Source organism: Chiloscyllium plagiosum, unplaced genomic scaffold (genome assembly GCF_037043375.1).
Source record: "Chiloscyllium plagiosum isolate Xiang-an unplaced genomic scaffold, Cpla_swu_hap1 HiC_scaffold_10, whole genome shotgun sequence".
NCBI classification, from domain to species: domain Eukaryota; kingdom Metazoa; phylum Chordata; class Chondrichthyes; order Orectolobiformes; family Hemiscylliidae; genus Chiloscyllium; species Chiloscyllium plagiosum.
The window spans coordinates 114,276,490-114,294,779 of NW_028270148.1; the positions used below are offsets into that span (position 1 = coordinate 114,276,490).

The 18,290-nt window shown below is 42.0% G+C and overlaps 1 protein-coding gene across 1 annotated transcript in view; it reads right to left on the reverse strand.

Moving 5' to 3' along the window:
• Positions 1 to 1,921: 1,921 nt before the first annotated feature.
• LOC122553281 (uncharacterized) overlaps positions 1,922 to 18,290 on the reverse strand; it is a 71,497-nt gene continuing 55,128 nt past the window's right edge. The window contains exons 16-20 of the mRNA XM_087991682.1: positions 14,110 to 14,365; positions 11,630 to 11,709; positions 5,887 to 6,050; positions 4,503 to 4,725; positions 1,922 to 2,190 (exon numbers count right to left, since the gene is read on the reverse strand). Of these exons, the coding sequence (XP_087847808.1) occupies positions 2,051 to 2,190; positions 4,503 to 4,725; positions 5,887 to 6,050; positions 11,630 to 11,709; positions 14,110 to 14,365 (863 nt within the window). The 3' untranslated portion in view covers positions 1,922 to 2,050. The remainder of the gene's footprint in view (positions 2,191 to 4,502; positions 4,726 to 5,886; positions 6,051 to 11,629; positions 11,710 to 14,109; positions 14,366 to 18,290) is intronic.

Below are 18,290 nucleotides of genomic sequence, written 5' to 3' on the forward strand. Positions count from 1 at the left end.
ACATTAAAATTCACCATCTCAAATGCATAGTTCACAATTAGACTACTTGAATGATGTTTTTGCTGGAAAGAACTAGCCTCTGAAACTCATTTTAAAAAGATTATTGAACAGTGCACTTGTCTGAGGTATATCAAAGGATAACAGGAATTCTGACAATTGACTGTCAAAACCTGGTTAAAAATAGATGATCTCTATTGTGGACCAATGGCCAGTTTTCACACATCGAAACACATTCAGGGAGATTTTGTCAGACCTCTGGAGCAAGAGGGACATGAGCCCACGCCTCCTGGCTGAGAGGTAGGGACACCACCAGTGCACCTCAAGGGCCCAAGCCATGGTTATAACTTGCTACAGCAAACAGTAACACAAAGAACTTGTAGAATGTAAGCTGTCATTTGAAATTGTATGCCCAGTTCTAAAACAAAAGATCAATGTTGGAACATGATTGACTGCACAACAAAATCTCCTAAAATGTGGAAATTTGCTCGTGATTCCACCTCCCCTCACTTTGTACCTCATATTTGTTCGCATGGTAGCATACACTAGAATTTGAGATTGTACTAAGTTTGGTACCTTTACAGTTGTTAGTAAACATGGGTCTTGAGTATTGGTGAAAAAAGCCATTTTGCCAAAGCTCTTTGTGATAAACCCATCAGAAAATTGACAAGATACCACTGTAAACATTTTCCACTGATGAGAAGAGAGTGCTTACTGATTGGCCAATGAACACTGATTGGTATAGTATTTTACAATGGAGAATGCACCAGTTAGTTAATGACTGAGAATTAACTAGAATCGCAAGTTTACTAGATAGGTACTTTGATCAGTTAAACCAGAGGTCCTCAATTCTTCCTTAAAACCTGTTTCATCAGAATTGGAATATGTTCAGGGCACAAAGGTCAGTAATCTGAAACATTAACAGTTAAATGCTGTCAGATGTGCTAAGCATTTCCAGTTTTCATACTTGAAAATTAAATACAGAGTGCTGGAGTATTAATAGTTAACACAATAGTGTAGGGATGAGGAATTTGATGCATTTTCTTTCTCTTTATGTTGGGTTGTCAACTCTTCAGAATTTGAAGATTAATCACCAGGATACTGTCATGAAAATCATGGATTCTGTTAGCTAAATTATCCATTTTTTGTTTAATGCTTTGGTTGTAGAAATGACCTCACAAAGAATGGGGCAAAATCAGACTGGGGCATACCACTGGATTGCAATTAAATATCTCTTGCTGACTAACTCAGACTAGGTTATCCAAACCACTAATGATGTAGAGGACTACCTAGATGGGGCAGGAAGGGGACATATAAAAATTATTTATAGCAATTGATGAATTTGTTTGTGATTGATGATAGAATACATTGAACAGTGTTAATTCAGTCATTTAATTCAAGTCAGGAGCAGGTTACACAATATTGAATTATCTTATAGTATTAAAGTATAAATTACTCATTCAATATTCATTTTAAAGTGTAAGGTGAAAAAGTATTAGGTGTTTGGGCACAAATAGCCTGAAAATTCTGCAATGCAGTGTACTGCAAGATTGCCAGCATGTGAAACATATGGTCACCCCAAGTTATTGGGTTGAAGTTGTGTGACAGTGCTCTGGTAAAATAGGTTCTTGTGAAGCAGTCATAGTACAAGACATAGGTAGTTATACTCCACTTCTCTTTGTACAAATAGTAGTTTCCTGGAAATTAATTAAATTATCCAGTTGAGTAAGTAACCAACAAATTCTAATTCTGGAAGTTGTTCTGTAAAACAGTCCCATCATCTTATAATCAGCGTCTGTTACTTAAGAAACATTTACCTCAGAAATGCTAACAATGACGCAAACCATAGAACTATTTTAAACCTACAGAATGTTTAGTGAAATGAACGGAAGGAAAACACAAAATTGCTGCTTGTTTAGGCTGATACAAAATTTAACACAATTGACAAAACCTTTTGACAACATATGATTCCATTCAACAGGTTAACCTTTAACCCTGAAATCTTTATGCAGACTATGGATTTGTGACACTTTACTGCTAATAGCAAGGCATCCTATATCCAATGTTTGAAAGTGAAGAATGCTTGAAGTTCTGTATCTTCAATAGATTTATCATGGATTCCTGCGTAGACTTTCATCAAAATCTCGTTCTTCATTTTCCGGTCAAGGGTGTTAATGTAATTATCGATGGAAGCTGCAAAGCATTGCAAATATTACGTAGAGGACACAGACTTACGGTAAAAAGTTACTATTAATACAAACTGAATCCACATAAGTATGTTTTAATTTTTTGGACTTTTCTCTTAATTGTAATATGGATAAAGGTTAAACTTTAATTATTCCTGCCTGCTGATCAGGTACACAATGTTTTTCACATTTTCATATCTTAGCTTTAGTATCTTAACATGTGCTCCTCAGAACTTATATTCTGCCAAACTGTCTCAATCTAATCGTGCATGCTTAGTGGCATGAATCCATTTGCTGTGTATCATGCTTTTGATATAACTTGGCAATAGCCATTTTATGCAGAACTCTTCCTTTTGATCGGAAAATGTGTTGCTGGAAAAGTGCAGCAGGTCAGGCAGCATCCAAGGAACAGGAGAATCGACGTTTCGGGCATAAGCCCTTCTTCAGGAATGAGAAAAGTGTGTCCAGCAGGCTAAGATAAAAGGTAGGGAGGAGGGACTTTGGAAATGCGATAGGTGGAGGGAGGTCAAGGTGAGGGTGATAGGCCGGAGTGGGGTGGGAGCGGAGAGGTCAGGAAGATGATTGCAGGTTAGGAAGGCGGTGCTGAGTTTGAGGCGGTGCAACACCTTCCTAACCTGCAATCATCTTCCTGACCTCTCCGCCCCCACTCCACTCCGGCCTATCACCCTCACCTTGACCTCCCTCCACCTATCGCATTTCCAAAGCCCCTCCCCCAAGTCCCTCCTCCCTACCTGTTATCTTAGCCTGCTGGACACACTTTCCTCATTCCTGAAGAAGGGCTTATGCCCGAAACGTTGATTCTCCTGTTCCTTGGATGCTGCCTGACCTGCTGCGCTTTTCCAGCAACACATTTTCAGCTCTGATCTCCAGCATCTGCAGCCCTCACTTTCTCTCTTCCTTTTGATGTATTGAATGATAAATGTTACTGTCTAACCCACTATTCCCATTGTGATCTTGTTTCAAGGTCTGCCAGGTGGCCCTCATGGAATGAGTTCCCTAACTGGGGCTGTTAAATCTGGCTCTAGCTGACAGATATAAACAAGAATGGTAAAGATTTGTACGTATTGTGTCTTTCACTGTGTCTCACACCTGCAAAAATAAGAAAAAAATGAAAAAGAGAAGGAAAAAAGAAATAAACAAGAACGGTAAAAAAAAAACAAGAGTGGCAGAGGCTCAGTTCACTCTGAGAGCTGGCTCTAAGGGAACTGGATGAGTGTCATGGACTGTTCATTTGTAAGTCCAAGGGTAACTTAGTGATGGCATATTGCCCTCTCTGGAGCTATTTCTGATATGTCACTGGAACAATCTACATAATGTAGCGTTGAAGAGAATTCTGTGTAAAATGTCCCCTAGCTTTCGGAGATGCACAGATTTAATAATGATTTGATGATGCCAGTGTTGAACTGGGGCGTATAAAGTTAAAAATCACACAACATCAGGTTATAGTCCAACAGGTTTATTTGGAAGCACTAGCTTTATGTTGCTATAAATTCTGTGTCTTACAATTTTATACTCCACAACCATCTGATGAAGTAGCAGCGCTCCAAAAGCTAGTGCTTCCAAATAAACCTGTTGGACTACAACCTGGTGTTGTGTGATTTTTAACAGATTTAATAAAACCTGATTGAGACAATAACGATGGCTCCTTTTATAACAGAGGATCAGGTAACAGTATAAGAGAATGCACTGCCTCTCATTAAACCCATTCTATGTATTTTTTCATAACCAAACTGCTACATTTCTTTTTATTTAATGTCATGTGGGTGTCACTGGCAAGAATCTTTAACTGTCCTTGAACTGAGTGATTTGCCAGGCCATTTCAGAGGCAACCCCATTGCAGTGGTTCGGGAGTTATATGTAGGCCAGACTGGGTCAGGATTTCCTTCCCTAAAGGACATTAATGAACTAGATAGGTTTTTACCAAAATCTGTGATGGTTTCATTACTGAGACCAGCTTTTGACTCCAGGTTTTATTAAGTGAATTTAAATTTTACCAGCCATTATCATCTCCTCCTCTACCCGACCCCCAACCCTAACAAAAAAAAACAGGATGGGTTGTCTTATCTCTGCATATCGTGCTGAAACTGCATTTTGTCAAGTATATGAGCAATGTTGAAGTAACTAGTAAATATGATACAAGTTTTTCATTTAGCAGCATCCACTGTACGTGGGCCATTATGCTACTGGGTGCTCTAGCAGAAAGGACATTCTAATGTAAAGTGACATGTCACAGTGTCCATGCTGCCAAGATGTCAATCTGTTACTAATTTCTGCTGACGCAGTAGTTCCTATACGCACCTAGTCCCATTACTCTCCCATACGCAATCAGGTTTGGCACCAGGCGCTTGTCATCGTACTTTTCATACTTCATTAACAGGCGAGCAATCTCTCCAGTAATGAAGGCATCGTCATATGTTTGTGAATTAAGGGGTTTTAAAGGAAATTTGCTGTAAACGTCCACTGCTTGCAGGGGATTGGTCTTGAGGAGAAGATCTGCTAATTCCATGTAAGCATCATGGACCTGAAAACCAGAAGGTCATTTCACTTTATTCAGTTAGATGTTTAAATCTGCATTGTATACAGACATGTCCAATCTTTGTACTGCTTAATCTCACATTCAAATATTTTGCTGTATTGCATAAAGTTTGTGAAGTTTCAGACTAGTTGCTCCCTAATCTCACTCTACCTTAATTCAATTCCCAGGGGTTCAGGCCTGCAGTCAGAGAATATAGACTTGATTTCCACCATGGAACCATGAATTGATTTGATTTATTGTGGTCATGTGTACCTAAGTACAGTGAAAAGCTTTGTTTTGTGAGCAGTACAGGCAGATCATAACAAACAAGGACAAACAGATTATAGGATGCAGAGGTAATCATGCTCCCAGTACACTACTTGAAATGCCAACATATCTTTGCCCTCAGCTCTATGACTTAGCTTTCAGCACTCGGTCCTTTTAAAGTGAGTGTGACTCTGTAGGAATCTCATGGCAGATATCTCATCTCCCATTTTCAAAAAAGTGAGGATAGGAGTCAAATGAAGGCACAAAAAACAGTCAGCCTGTAAGATCCAGGGTAGTTGACTGCTTTCATGTTGGCATGAATCCAATGCATTGCAATCTCATTTAAATATTGTGGGAATTAGAAACAATAGCATCAAAAATAAAAAAAAACTTGAGCCTTGACATCCATGGTTACAGCACATATTCCAATTATCCCAAATCTCAACCCAATTAATGACCCATCACTACTACAACATTGCCTGCAATTTCATTTCAGCAAACACTTTCTAACACAGGGGCTTACCAAATCCATGCATATGACATGCATTCTCTCTTTACCAACTTTATCAAATAATTCCATTAGGCTATTTAGATTTAACTGCACTACACTACAGGGTGGAATCTGAGCTAGCTGAAGCCAACAACCGTAGTCGCACACTGATTCCAGGCAGAGCAGTAAAGACATCGTATGGACACTCACAGCAAAGCAAACTCAAAAGAGAATGAGGATCAGTGATAGACCCTACCTCTGCCCACTTAAACAAAGGTATCTCACAAGGGACTGTAGGATCAGCAGAAATAAGTGCTGGTAGGTAATGACAAACCAATATCCTGCACTGGTTGCCTATTAAACCTCCGAAAATTACATGATTGAAAATACAAAGGATTAATTTGCAGTACCCCTGGTGCCATTTTGATCACTTCATTGTAGTAATTCTGGGCCTCAGCGGATAATTCATCCAAGCGTGACAAAGCACGAGCCAGTGCTAAGCGATAGGCAAAAGAAACTGGGTTTATGGCAGGGGGCATTGGTGATGATTTACCACCCTGACCAGTACCAGTGGCTACAAAAAGAAAACGAGAAAAAAGAAGTTATTTATCAGCTTGAACTTAATGCAACCTAAAGAAAAATTATTCTAAAAATATCTAATACCTTTATGGTGTCTGATTTCAATAAAAAAACTGCCAATGAAGCAATTCAAGCTTTCATTTTGAAAGAATTAAAGTCCACTCTTTTAATGAGTCAGATATAATTTATGTAACAACATTGAAAAAGAAGATTAGGTTTTTAAAAAGGAGACCGTATGATTCTCTTACTGTCACGGTGGGACTGTATAAAGGAGATCTTAACAGCGATTGACAATGGTCAGAAAGCTGTGGAAGCCAGAACAAGGCTGGTGCAGTTGTAATATTAATAGAACCTTTGGCCTTTTTGAACAGAAACCTGTGGAATTAGCACTCTTATTTATTTTGAAATTTTAGAAATGAGAAAGTGATTTGCAATGACAGAGTAGCCATTGCAGTAAAATGGTAATGTGCAGATGTACCAGGCAACAATAGGTCACAGTACTGATATACAGGTTACACTTCATAGTGAGAGCTGTAGAACTCAAGTGACAGTACAATACAGGATTAAACAGGTGTGATTTATTATTTAACCAATTAACAATGCTCTCGGAGTGATTTGTCATTATTGTGAAACTACATATGTGCATGGAACATACTGCACAACGGAACGGTGGCTCAGTGGTTAGCACTGCTGTCTCACAAGGACTCGGGTTCAATTCCATCCTTGGGTCACTGACTGTGTGGAGTTTGCACGTTCTGTCTGTGTCTGTGGGGGTTTCCTCTGGGTGCTCCAGTTTCCTCCCACAATCCAAAGATGTGCAAATTAGGTGGATTGGCCATGGGAAATGTAGGGATACAGGGATAAGGTGGGTTCAGGTGGGATGCTCGTCAGGGGGCCGGTGTGGACCCAATGGGTCAAATGACCTACTTTCACATTGTTGGGGTTCTATGATCTATCAGGTTGTGTCTGATACCTACAATCCCCACCCTTCTTTATCTAATGATGATTGTCCTGCTGTAGTTTGCAAACTTTTCTTGTTTATTTCCTCTCATATTTATAGCATTTGCCTTGGAAACACTGTCATTCTGATCATACAAGCTGTTTTTGTGATCTGCTTTTTAAAGCAATGCATCTACTTCAAACAAAGACTTGTCAATATTAGGATGACCAATGGAGAAACATGAGATGCCCAAAATGTCATAATTAGGATTTTAAATGTTTGGACATTTGTAGAGTTTGATACATACCACTGTTTTAGAATATTCCTGAATCTTTCCCTAAGCAATTGCCAGAAATAGTCATTCTTACAGAAACATATCTTACGGACAATGTTTTAGACACTACCATCACAGCTCTGGATATGTTCCACTGACAGGACAGACCAACAGCACAATGATATACAGTTGAAATGAAGTTGTCCTGGAAGCCTTTCAAATTGGCTCCAGAACCCGTGTCAAACATAGGCACAGAAGAATCCTGCTGATTACCACCTACTGCCGCTCTTCCCTCGGCTGGTGGACCAGTACCACTCCATATTGACCACCACTTGGAGGATCGATCTGAGGGTGGCAAGGCTCCAGACTCTGGTGGGGAGACTTCAATAACCATCACCAAGAGTGGCTCGGCAGCACTACCACTTACAGCTTGTTGTATCCTAAAGAACACAGCTGCTGGACTGGCTCCGTGGCAGATTGCTGAGTGAACCAATAAGAGGACAAATGTAGTTCACCCTATCATTACCAATCCAACTGCTGCAGGTGCACCCTGGTCGTATCAGCATTGGTAGAAGTGACCACTTCAGTCCTTCTACAGTTGGCGTCCTATCTTCATATTGATGGTGATGTAATGTTGTGGCTGTACCGGACATTGGTAAGGCCACTTTTAGAATACCACCTTCAACTCTGGTTGCCCTTCAATAGGAAGGATGTTGTGAAACTTGAAAGAGTACAGAAAAAATTGACAAGGGTGTTACTGGGATTAGAGACTGGGATTTCTGATGAAGGGCTTTTGCCCGAAACGTCGATTTTGCTGCTCGTCGGATGCTGCCTGAATTGCTGTGCTCTTCTAGCACCACTGATCCAGAATCTGGTTTCCAGCATCTGCAGTCATTGTTTTTACCCCTGGGATTAGAGAGTCTGAGCTATAGAGAGAGGCTGAAAAGGCTAGGGCTTTTTTGGAGGCTAAGAGGTGGCCTTATAGGGGTTTATAAAATCATGAGGGGCGTGGATACGGTGAATAGTCAAGGTCTTTTTCCTAGGACAGTGGAGTCCAAAACTAGATTGCATAGGTTTAAGGTGAGAGGGGAAAGATTTTAAGGGACCTTGAGAGCAACTTTTTCATGCAGAGGATGGTGCACATATGGATTGAGCTGCTAGAGGATGTGGTGGAGGCTGGTACAATTACAAACATTTAAAAGGCATCTTATGGGTACATAAATAGGAAGGATTTAGAGGGATATGGACCAAACACAGGCAAATGTGCCTAGATCTTTTTAGATTATCTGGTGGGCATGTACAATTAGACCATGCTGTATAACTCTATGACTCTATGATTGTCCACTCAATTTATGGGATAGATTTCAAACAGATCAAGCAACTCAAGACTGCATATTCATTTGGTGTCTTGGATATCAGTAACAGAGGAACAGTATCCAACCACAATCTCAAACCAATTGGCGTAGCACAATCCCCACTCGGTCATTACCATCAAGCCAGGGTCAACTCGATTCAACAAATAGTGCAGGAGGACGTGTAAGGAGCATCACTGGCCACACTAAAGGATGACATATCAATCTGGTGAAGCTACAAAACAGGACTACCTGCATGTCAAGCAGTGCACACAACATGGGATCGACAGAGCTAAGTGATCCCACAATCAATGAATTAGATCGAAGCTCGGCAGTCTTGTGACATCGAGTCAAGAATGATGGTGGACAATTAAGCCACTCACTGGAGAAGGAAGCTCCACAAATATCCTCATCCTCTATGATGGAAGTGCCCAGCATAACAGTACAAATAATAAGGCTGAAGCATCTGCAGCAATTTTCAACCAGAAGTGCCAAGAGGATGATCCATTTCCTGTGGGCCCTAGCATTACAAATACAAGGCTTCAGACAATTCAATTTACTCCACGTGATATCAAATAATGATTGAAGGCACTGAATACTTCAATGGTTGTGGGTCTGACAACATTCCAGCAAGGGTACTGAAGACTGGTGCTCCAGAACTAATCAGTTATAGCCAAGCTGTTCCAGTACAGCTATAACACTGGCATATACCTAACAAAGTGGAAAATTGCCCAGATAATATCCTATACATAAAAAGCAGGTCAAATCCTAGCCTAATGCAGTTTCATCCATCTCCATCATCAGCAAAGTTATGAAAGATGTGGTCTTCAGTGCTAATAATTTCTGGCAGAGCGGCACGGTGGCTCAGTGGTTAGCACTGCTGCCTCTCAGCACCAGGGTCCCAGGTTCGATTCCAGCCTCGGGCGACTGTGTGTGTGGAGTTTGCACATTATCCCAGTGTCTGCGTGGGTTTTCTCTCTGGGTTCTCTGGTTTCCCCCCACAGTCCAAAGATGTGCAGCTCAGGTGAATGAGCTGTGCTAAATTGTCCATAATGTTAGGTGCATTAGTCAGAGGGGGGTGCGCGTCTGGGCGGGTCAGTGTGGACTTGTTGGGCCGAAGGACCTGTTTCCACATCGTAGAGAATCTAATAATTGGCACTTACTCCCAATGACCTGCTCACTGACACTCAGTTTGGGTTCTGCTAGACCCACTCAGTTCCTCACCTCATTATAGCCTTAGTTCAAACACATTCAAAAGAGCTGGAGTCAAGGGGGAGAAGAGAGTTCCCTTGACATCAAGGCAGCAGCATTTGACTCATCGTGGCATCAAGGAGTCTTAGCAAAACTGGAGTCAAAGGGAAAACTATCTGCTGGTTGGATTCATACTTGGCTCAAAGGAAGACAGCTATGGTTGTTGGAGGTCAATCATCTCAGCACAGGGCAACTCTGTAGCAGTTGCTCGGGGTAGTGTCCTGTACCCATCCTTCTTCAGCTGTTTCATCAAGAATTTCTCTGCATCATAAGCTTTAGAAGTAGAAATGTTTACTAGTGTTCGCACAGTGTTCAGCACCATTTGTAACACATCAGATACTGAAGTATGCTGTGTTGAAATGCAATAAGACCTGGAAACATCCAGGGTTGTACTGATAAATGGCAAGAAATATTCATGCCATACAAAGCAATAGAGAGTCCAACCTCTCCACATGGCATTCAGTACCATTACAGCTGCTGAATCCCCCATTCTTAATATCCTGGGGAGAGCTGACCACTGGCTAGAAACTGAACTAGATTAGCCTTATAAAGTACTTAGGCCTCAGGAGCAGGTCAAAGGCTGGAGATTCTGCAGTGAGTAACTCACCTCTTGATTCCCCAGTATCTGTTCATCATCTACAAGGCACAAATCAGGAGTGTAGTGGAATTCTCTCCAATTTTCTGATGAATGCATCTCCAATAGCACTTAAGAAGCCAACATTATCCAGGACAAAGCAGACGACTTGATCAGTACTCCATCCATAATCTTCAACATTCACTTCCTTCACAGTAGTAACAAAAATCTCACAGCTCCTTAGACAGCACCATGACCTCCATCACTGTGTAGGGCAGCAGATTCATGGAAATAACGCCAGCAGGAAATTCCCCTCTTAACCACATTCCATCCAGGCTTTGGACTGTATCACTGTTCTTTAACAAATGCTGGGTCAAAATCCTGGAACTCTCACCCAACAGCACTGTGGCTGTTCCTACACCATGTAGCCTGCACAAGTCAAGAAAGCAGCTCACCACCACTTTCTCGAGGATAATAAATGCTGATCTAATGAGTGCCACCCACATCCTGGGATGAATAACAAATAGATGTGCTCTTGGATTGGCAAAGTGGTGATGACAGCCTTCATTGGACTGGTTTAGGTAAGACAGTGGAAGCCAAGAGGAAATTTGATAGAGCTGTACAAAATCATGAAGTATTTTGGTAAAGTGTGGAAGGAGGAATTGTCACCAGAAGGGTAATCAATCCGATGGCAAGATTTAAAATGAACAGAAAAAAATCCAGAGGTTACATGAGGGCAAAGAATTTTTTTCAGCTACTTATTCTGATCTGGGATTCACTGACTGAAAGGGTGGTGAAATAATTCAACATATATTTGAAGGGGAAAAAATGCCAGTGATGCAAGGAAGGAGCTGGGGAGTGGACTACTGGATGTTTGGCAGAGTCCCTTTTTTTCTGCTGAATCATTTTTAGCTTGGATTTTGATATCCATGACTTTAGAATCTCCAAAACCAATCCATATTTCACCAAAGATTCAAACTTTTCCCATTGCCTGAGATCTGAAAATTAAAAGCACTACATGATAAGAAGTGCACACATCAAATATGCCTGTCTGGTCAGAGCAGGAAATATATTTTCTTTTCAACATGAGCTCTGCCAGGCAATACAAGAGAACATATCTGGTTTGTAATTGAGATGACAGAGATAGCTACGGGTATGAGACTTTTAGAGCTCTGCTTCTTACAGGTGCCGGGGACTGCATCTTTTCCAGCTGGTTTTTCAGGTTGTCTTGTAGGAGTCATAGGCTTGGCAGCAGCACGTCCCCTGGTGGAAAATGCAAAATGCTCTGATTACTGTCACGTCAACACTACATGCAACATTTATTTCACAATCATAGTAAAACAAAATACACACAAGCTTTTAAAAAATCTCAAATCAACCTTTTTCATATTTCCATAAGCGACTCTCATCTTGCGGAATTCCTGAGTAAATAATGGGGTTGGTGAATAAAAACCTTTAGCTAATCTCAGGAAAATAAAATTCAAGATGAGGTAGATGGAGAGTAGCGTGGAGCATAAACTCTAGCAAAGATTTACCTGAGGAAGGGGCAGCACTCCAAAAGCTCATGATTTCAAATAAACCTGGTGTACCATAGCCAGGTGTCATGTGGCTTCTGACTTTGCCCAACTCAGTCCAACACCGGCACCTCCACATCATGGCTTGGAACATTACAGTACAGTACAGGCCCTTCAGCCCTTGATGTTGTGCCGACCTGTGAAACCAATCTGAAGCCTACCTAACCTACACTATTCCATTTTCGTCCATATGTCTTTGCAATGATCATTTAAATACCCTTAAAGTTGGCGAGTCTACTACTGTTGCAGGCAGTGCGTTCCACGCCCCACTACTGAGTACAGAAACAACTCTGACATCTGTCATATATCTATCACCCCTCAATTTAAAGCCATGCCCCCTCATGCTAGCTTAATTGAGCAGACTGGCCAGTTTCTCCTCAGAAGTGACTACCACTCCCAGTTGGGTAACATTAAAATGTTGGGAAAGTACAAAATCAGGATGTATTGATGAACCTTTATGAAATGCTGGTTCAGCCTCTACTGAAGCACTGTGTCTAATTCTGTGCACCAGAAAAAGAATCATAGAGTCAGAGATGTACAGAACGGAAACAGACCCTTCAGTCCAACCCATCCATGCTGACCAGATATCCCATCCCAATCTACACCCACCTGCCAGCACCCGGCCCATATCCCTCCAAACCCTTCCTATTCGTATACTCATCCAAATGCCTTTTAAATGTTGCAATTGTACCAGCCTCTACCACCTCCTCTGGTAGCTCATTCCATACACGTACCACCCTGTGTGTGTGGAGTGCAAGTTCATAGCTCCTTGAAAGTGGAGTCGCAGGTAGATAGGATAGTGAAGGCGGCGTTTGGTATGCTTTCCTTTACTGGCCAGAGTATTGAGTCCTGGAGTTGGGAGGTCATGTTGTGGCTGTACAGGACATTAGATAGGCCACTGTTGAATATTGCATGCAATTCTGGTCTCCTTCCTATCGGAAAGATGTAGTGAAATCTGAAAGGGTTCAGAAAAGATTTACAAGAATGTTGCCAGAGTTGGAGGATTTGAGCTATAGGGAGAGGCTGAATAGGCTGGGGCTGTTTTCACTGGAGCGTCGGAGGTTGAGGGGTGACCTTATAGAGGTTTACAAAATAATGAGGGGCATGGTTAGGATAAATAGACAAAGTCTTTTCCCTGGGGTGAATTGATGAGAATGAAATCTCCCACCGCTGGAACCAGTTATGTTAAACACACTGGAGAAGATGAGACTGTTCTCCTCTCAGTGAGGAGATTTGATCAAGGTATTAAGCTTTAGCAAATGGGTTGAAAACCAGAGGCCAATGACTGGTGAATGGGAAAGAACAAAAGATGACTTGAGGAAAATACATTTTCAATCAGTGAATGTTAGGATCTAGAATATACTGTCTGAGCAGGTGGTTGAGGCAAATTCACTTATGAAATTCAGAAGGGAACTGGATAAGCATTTGAACAAAAAAAACAGTTTTCAGAAATGTGGGGAAAGGGTGTAAGAATGAGAATAGCTATATTACTCTTGCACTGAGTCATAGTTTTATGCTAAGGGATAGCAGATTTAAAACAGAGGTGGTAAATTACTTCTCCTGAAGAGTTATGAATCTGTGGAATTTATTACCTCACAGTGCAGTGGATGCTGGAACACTGAATAAATTTAAGGAGGAGGTGGAATGATATTTAATTTGCTGTGGTTAAAGGGTTATAGAGGGCAGGAAAGTGGAGCTGAAGCTGAGATGTGATCAGCCGCGATCATACTAATTAGTTGAACAGGCTCAAGTTCTTATGTAAAGGAAAGGAAATTCATATCTGAATGTGACGAATGAGTTTAAAGTGTTTTGTTGATTCTTCGTGTAGTCAGTATAAATTGGAAACACTAAATCCATTTGGTTACTCCTCCTTCAAGCAATGCTAGCAATGTGCTTCGGTGATTGAGGTTAGGGCCATTTCATTATTAACTCCTAAATAGATTAATTATTGGAAAATCTGTGCTAATTTTTAAATCATGTTTATATTATTTTTGCATATGTTTTGGCAGGAAGAAGCAATAGTTCCCTTTAAATAGTATTGTATTTGTAAGATTTTAAAGTTAGATCAAATGATACAGAAATTAGTTACCTGCCCCCTCTCGCAGCTGCAGCTGCACCACGGGGTGCGTTGGCAGCTTTTTGAGGAGAGGCTACTGCAGGTCCTTTTGTGGCAGTGGCCCTGCCCCTGGCTGCTCCACCTTTTGGAGGAGCAGGAGCTGCTGATGCTGCACCTTTCAGTGCCTGTTGCTGCTGCTGCTGTTGCTGTTGCTGGTGCTGGTGCTGCTGCTGCTGCTGCTGAGCTTTGAGGGACTCGTCCATTTTCCAATCCCGCCACCATTTCTGTTCTGAAATAAGAGAGAAATAAAAATACCCAGATCTATGAAAGATGATAACACTACTCGACATACAATCTATCATTTCCTAGGCTTCTCATTCTTTTCAATCAGAGAAACTGTAGAACACATAGATCTATGCATTAATTTATAAGAACATAAAAAAATGGAGGTGGCCAGTTGGCCCCTTAAGCCTCAATGAAATCATGGCTGGTCTTTTACTTCAATACAGTTATCCTGTACCATACATCAATGTGCACAAACCTATCAGTTTCTGTCTTGAACACAGTTAATGATTGAGCCTACACAATCCTCTGAAGAACAGAATTCCAAAGATTCACCACCTACTGAATGAAGAAATTCCTCATCTGTCTTAAATGGCCTGCCCCTTATTCTGAGTTGAAGAGTGTGGTGCTGGAAAAGCACAGCCTGTCAGGCAGCACCTAAGAAGCAGGAGAATCGATATTTCAGGCATATGCCCTTCTTCAGGAATGAGGCTTGTGAGCAAAGGGGGCTGAGAGATAAATGGGAAGAGGGTGGGCTGGGGGGGAAAAGGTAGCTGGGAATGCGATAGCTAGATGAAGGTGGGGGAGGTGATAGATCAGAGAGGAGGGTGGAGCAGATAGGTGGGAAGGAAAATGGACAGGTGGGACAGTTCAAGAGGGTGATGCCGAGTTGGAAGGTTGGGAGTGGGATCAAGTGGCCGGGGTGGGGTTGGGGAAAGTGGTGAAATCCACATTGATCCCATGTGGTTGGAGACTCCCAAGGCGGAAGATGAGGCCTTCTTCCTCCAGGCGTCGGGTGGTAAGGGTTTGGCGCTGGAGGAAGTTCAGGATCTGCATGTCCTTGGCGGAGTGGGAGGGGCAGTTAAAGTGTTCAGCCATAGAGTGGTGGGGTTGGTTAGTGCGGGTGTCCCAGAGATGGGCTCTGAAACAATCCACAAGTTAGCGTCCTGTCTCCCCAATGTGAAGGAGACCACATCGGGTTCAACAGATGCAGTAGATGACATGGGTGTAAGTACAGGTCAATCTCTGCTGGATGTGGAAGGATCCTTTGGGGCCTTGGATGGAGGTGAGGGGGACGTGTGGGTGCAGGTTTTGCACTCCTTGCAATGGCAGGAAAAGGTACCGAGAGAGAACAGTGAGTTGGTTGTTCCTGTCAGTTTGTGTCATTGTCCTCCATTTTCAGTGGCAGGGCACAGAGGCAAGTCCCATACAGAGGCAAGTCCCATATGCATTGAATTCTGTGCTCATGGAGATCAGGAATTGAACCTGAATTGATAGCTTTAACCAGATTCACAATACCCAATCTACAGAACTGAGTTAACAGTGCCCCCTATCTCCCCCGCTACTTTCAGTATAGCAACTTTAAATAATTGAAGGTGTTGTTGTGGAATTTGCAGAGTAGGCAATGAAGAGCTATTTAATGCTAAAGTTACTCAGCATTTTTCGACTCCAACACAGACAATTCGCATAGGTAGTATGACTGGAAGTTATGTATTTGAGCTCCCGTACTCAGATTTATGGGAATTGGTTTAGCTCAGTTGGCTGGATTGTTGGTTTATAGAGCAGTGTGACGTGAACAGCATGGGTTCAATTCCCCTCACTGGTTTGAGACCACCATGAGGGACGTTCCTTCTCAGCCTCGTCCCTTGGCTGATGTCTGGTGGCCCTCAGGTTAAATCACCACCAGTCACTTTTCTCTAATGAGAGCAGCCACTATGGTCTGGTAAGACTATGGCGACACAACAACTCAGATTTATGTAGAAAGCCTATAGTATGCATAGGTTGCCGCTTGAGTACAATACCAAGGGGTGCTGCATCCATTGCTGGAGTTCATTCTTGGGTGAAAATTTAAAATGAGGCATATCTCATTCAGATTTCCTTAACAGATGCTATGTTACTAATGGAAGGAACGGAGAGGAGTTCTCTTGGCAACTTTGCCATTAATTATCCTTCAATTGACCCCATCAAAAAAACAAATGAATCACTCATTTACTTCATTGCTTCCTAGGAACCTTGAGGGGAGTAAACTAGCTGCCTTAAAATAATAAATGCGCTTTTTTAAAGAATATATTTTTATTGAAAAAAATAGATTTTTAAAAAGTATTCCAACAAAACAAAACAAAACAATACAAAGAAAAAGGCCTTCTCTGCATCTAGAGAAATCACCAATCCCTGTATTGACTGTTGTTGACATGCTTGAATTACATTATTGGAGGATCTGCAGTCCTTTACGAAGGCTGTCTGGTCCTCTTTAATAATAGGAAGTAACACAGTCTCCAGCCTTAATACAAGAGTCTTTAAAATCCTCTAAGTCCACATTTAAGAGTGAGATGGGTCTGTACGAAGCACAGTCCTCCGGGACCTTCCCTTTCTTAAGAATAAGCAAAATATTGACTTCTCTTACAGATGCAAGAGATGATCACGGCTGTATAGTCATTAAACATATTGAGCATCGGGCCTGATACTATGTTTATAAATTCCTTATAGAATTCACTGGGAAGTCCATCAGAACCAGACGCCTTCCCACTCTGAAGCTGCTTAACAGCCTCCTGCACCTCTTGCTCTGATAAGGGGGCATTGAGAAAGGACTCTTGTCAGGGGTCACGCCCGGGAGCTCCAGATCCTTATAAAAGGATTCCATTTTGGCCCGTCCCTCCTCACAATCGTCAGATTGGTATAATTCAGAGTAAAATCTCAGGAATGCCGCATTAATCTTTTTGGAATCACATGTTAGGTTCCCAGACCCTTCCCTATTTGCTGTAATGGCTTGAGGGGCGCTCCTTTTCCTGGCGAGATACGCTAGGTACTTGCCAGGTCTGTCACCATGCTCATATAACCTCTGTCTTGCAAAAGTAGGCTCCTTCTTGCTGTCTCCATGAGCACAGAATTCAATGCAGACTGCAGTGCCGTAATCCTCTGTAGCTTGACCAACGAGGCCCTGTCAAAGTAAGCCTGCTCGGCTGCCTTCAACCGTGCTTCGAGTTGTTGCTGCTCGCCCTTCTGCCACTTCCTACAGGCAGAGTAGGAAATAACTAACCCCCTGGCATAAACTTTGGCAGTTTCTCAAAGGACGGACAGGCTACTAACCAAGCCTGAGTTAATATCTCGGAACGCCTGAAATTCCCTCGAGAAATACTCCACAAGCCTATTATTCTTAAGGATAAAGGGATCCATTTGACAGTGCCTCAGGCCCACTATAGCATCCTTAGTCTTAACCAACAGGTACACTGGAGCATGATTGGAGATGGTAATATTACCAATCGCACAAGATGCCACCAAGCCCAGGGGTCAGAAAAATAAATCAATCCTGGTGTGACATCTGTGTGGATTGGAAAACAAAAAGTTAAATCCCTGCCTGTAGAGTGGAGACGCCTCCAGACGTCCACCAACCCTAACTCCACACACATATCCACATAGTTTTTACAGAGGGTATCGAGGGGCCTTTGGTCAGCCTGTCTACGGTGGGATCCATGAGACAGTTAAAATCTCCCCCTGTAATAATATGCTGGGACTCGAGACTGATCAGTTTAGAAAACGAATCTATCAAAAATGGATGAGCTGGAGGGCAATAACCATTTAAAACTCCATATTCTTCTCCATTTTTCAGGGCTTTGAGAATTACAAAGCTCCTGTGTGTGTGTTTAACATATTTTAGTAACTTAAATGGGAGATCCCTCCTAACCAACACAGCCACTCCCTTACTTCTGGTATTAAAAGTTGAAAAGTAAACCCGATCAAAGCCATTCTGCGGTAGTTTCAAATTCCCCCTATCATCCAAGTGTGTCTCCTGTAACAAAGCAATATCCACCTTCTTTCTAAGACTCAAAAGTACGTTCTTCCTCTTAAACAGTGAGTGGCTCTTCTTGATATTCCAGGTACACCACTTAATCAAGTCATTAGCCAAAGCCTTCTGCAGTAACATTTAAATTCCA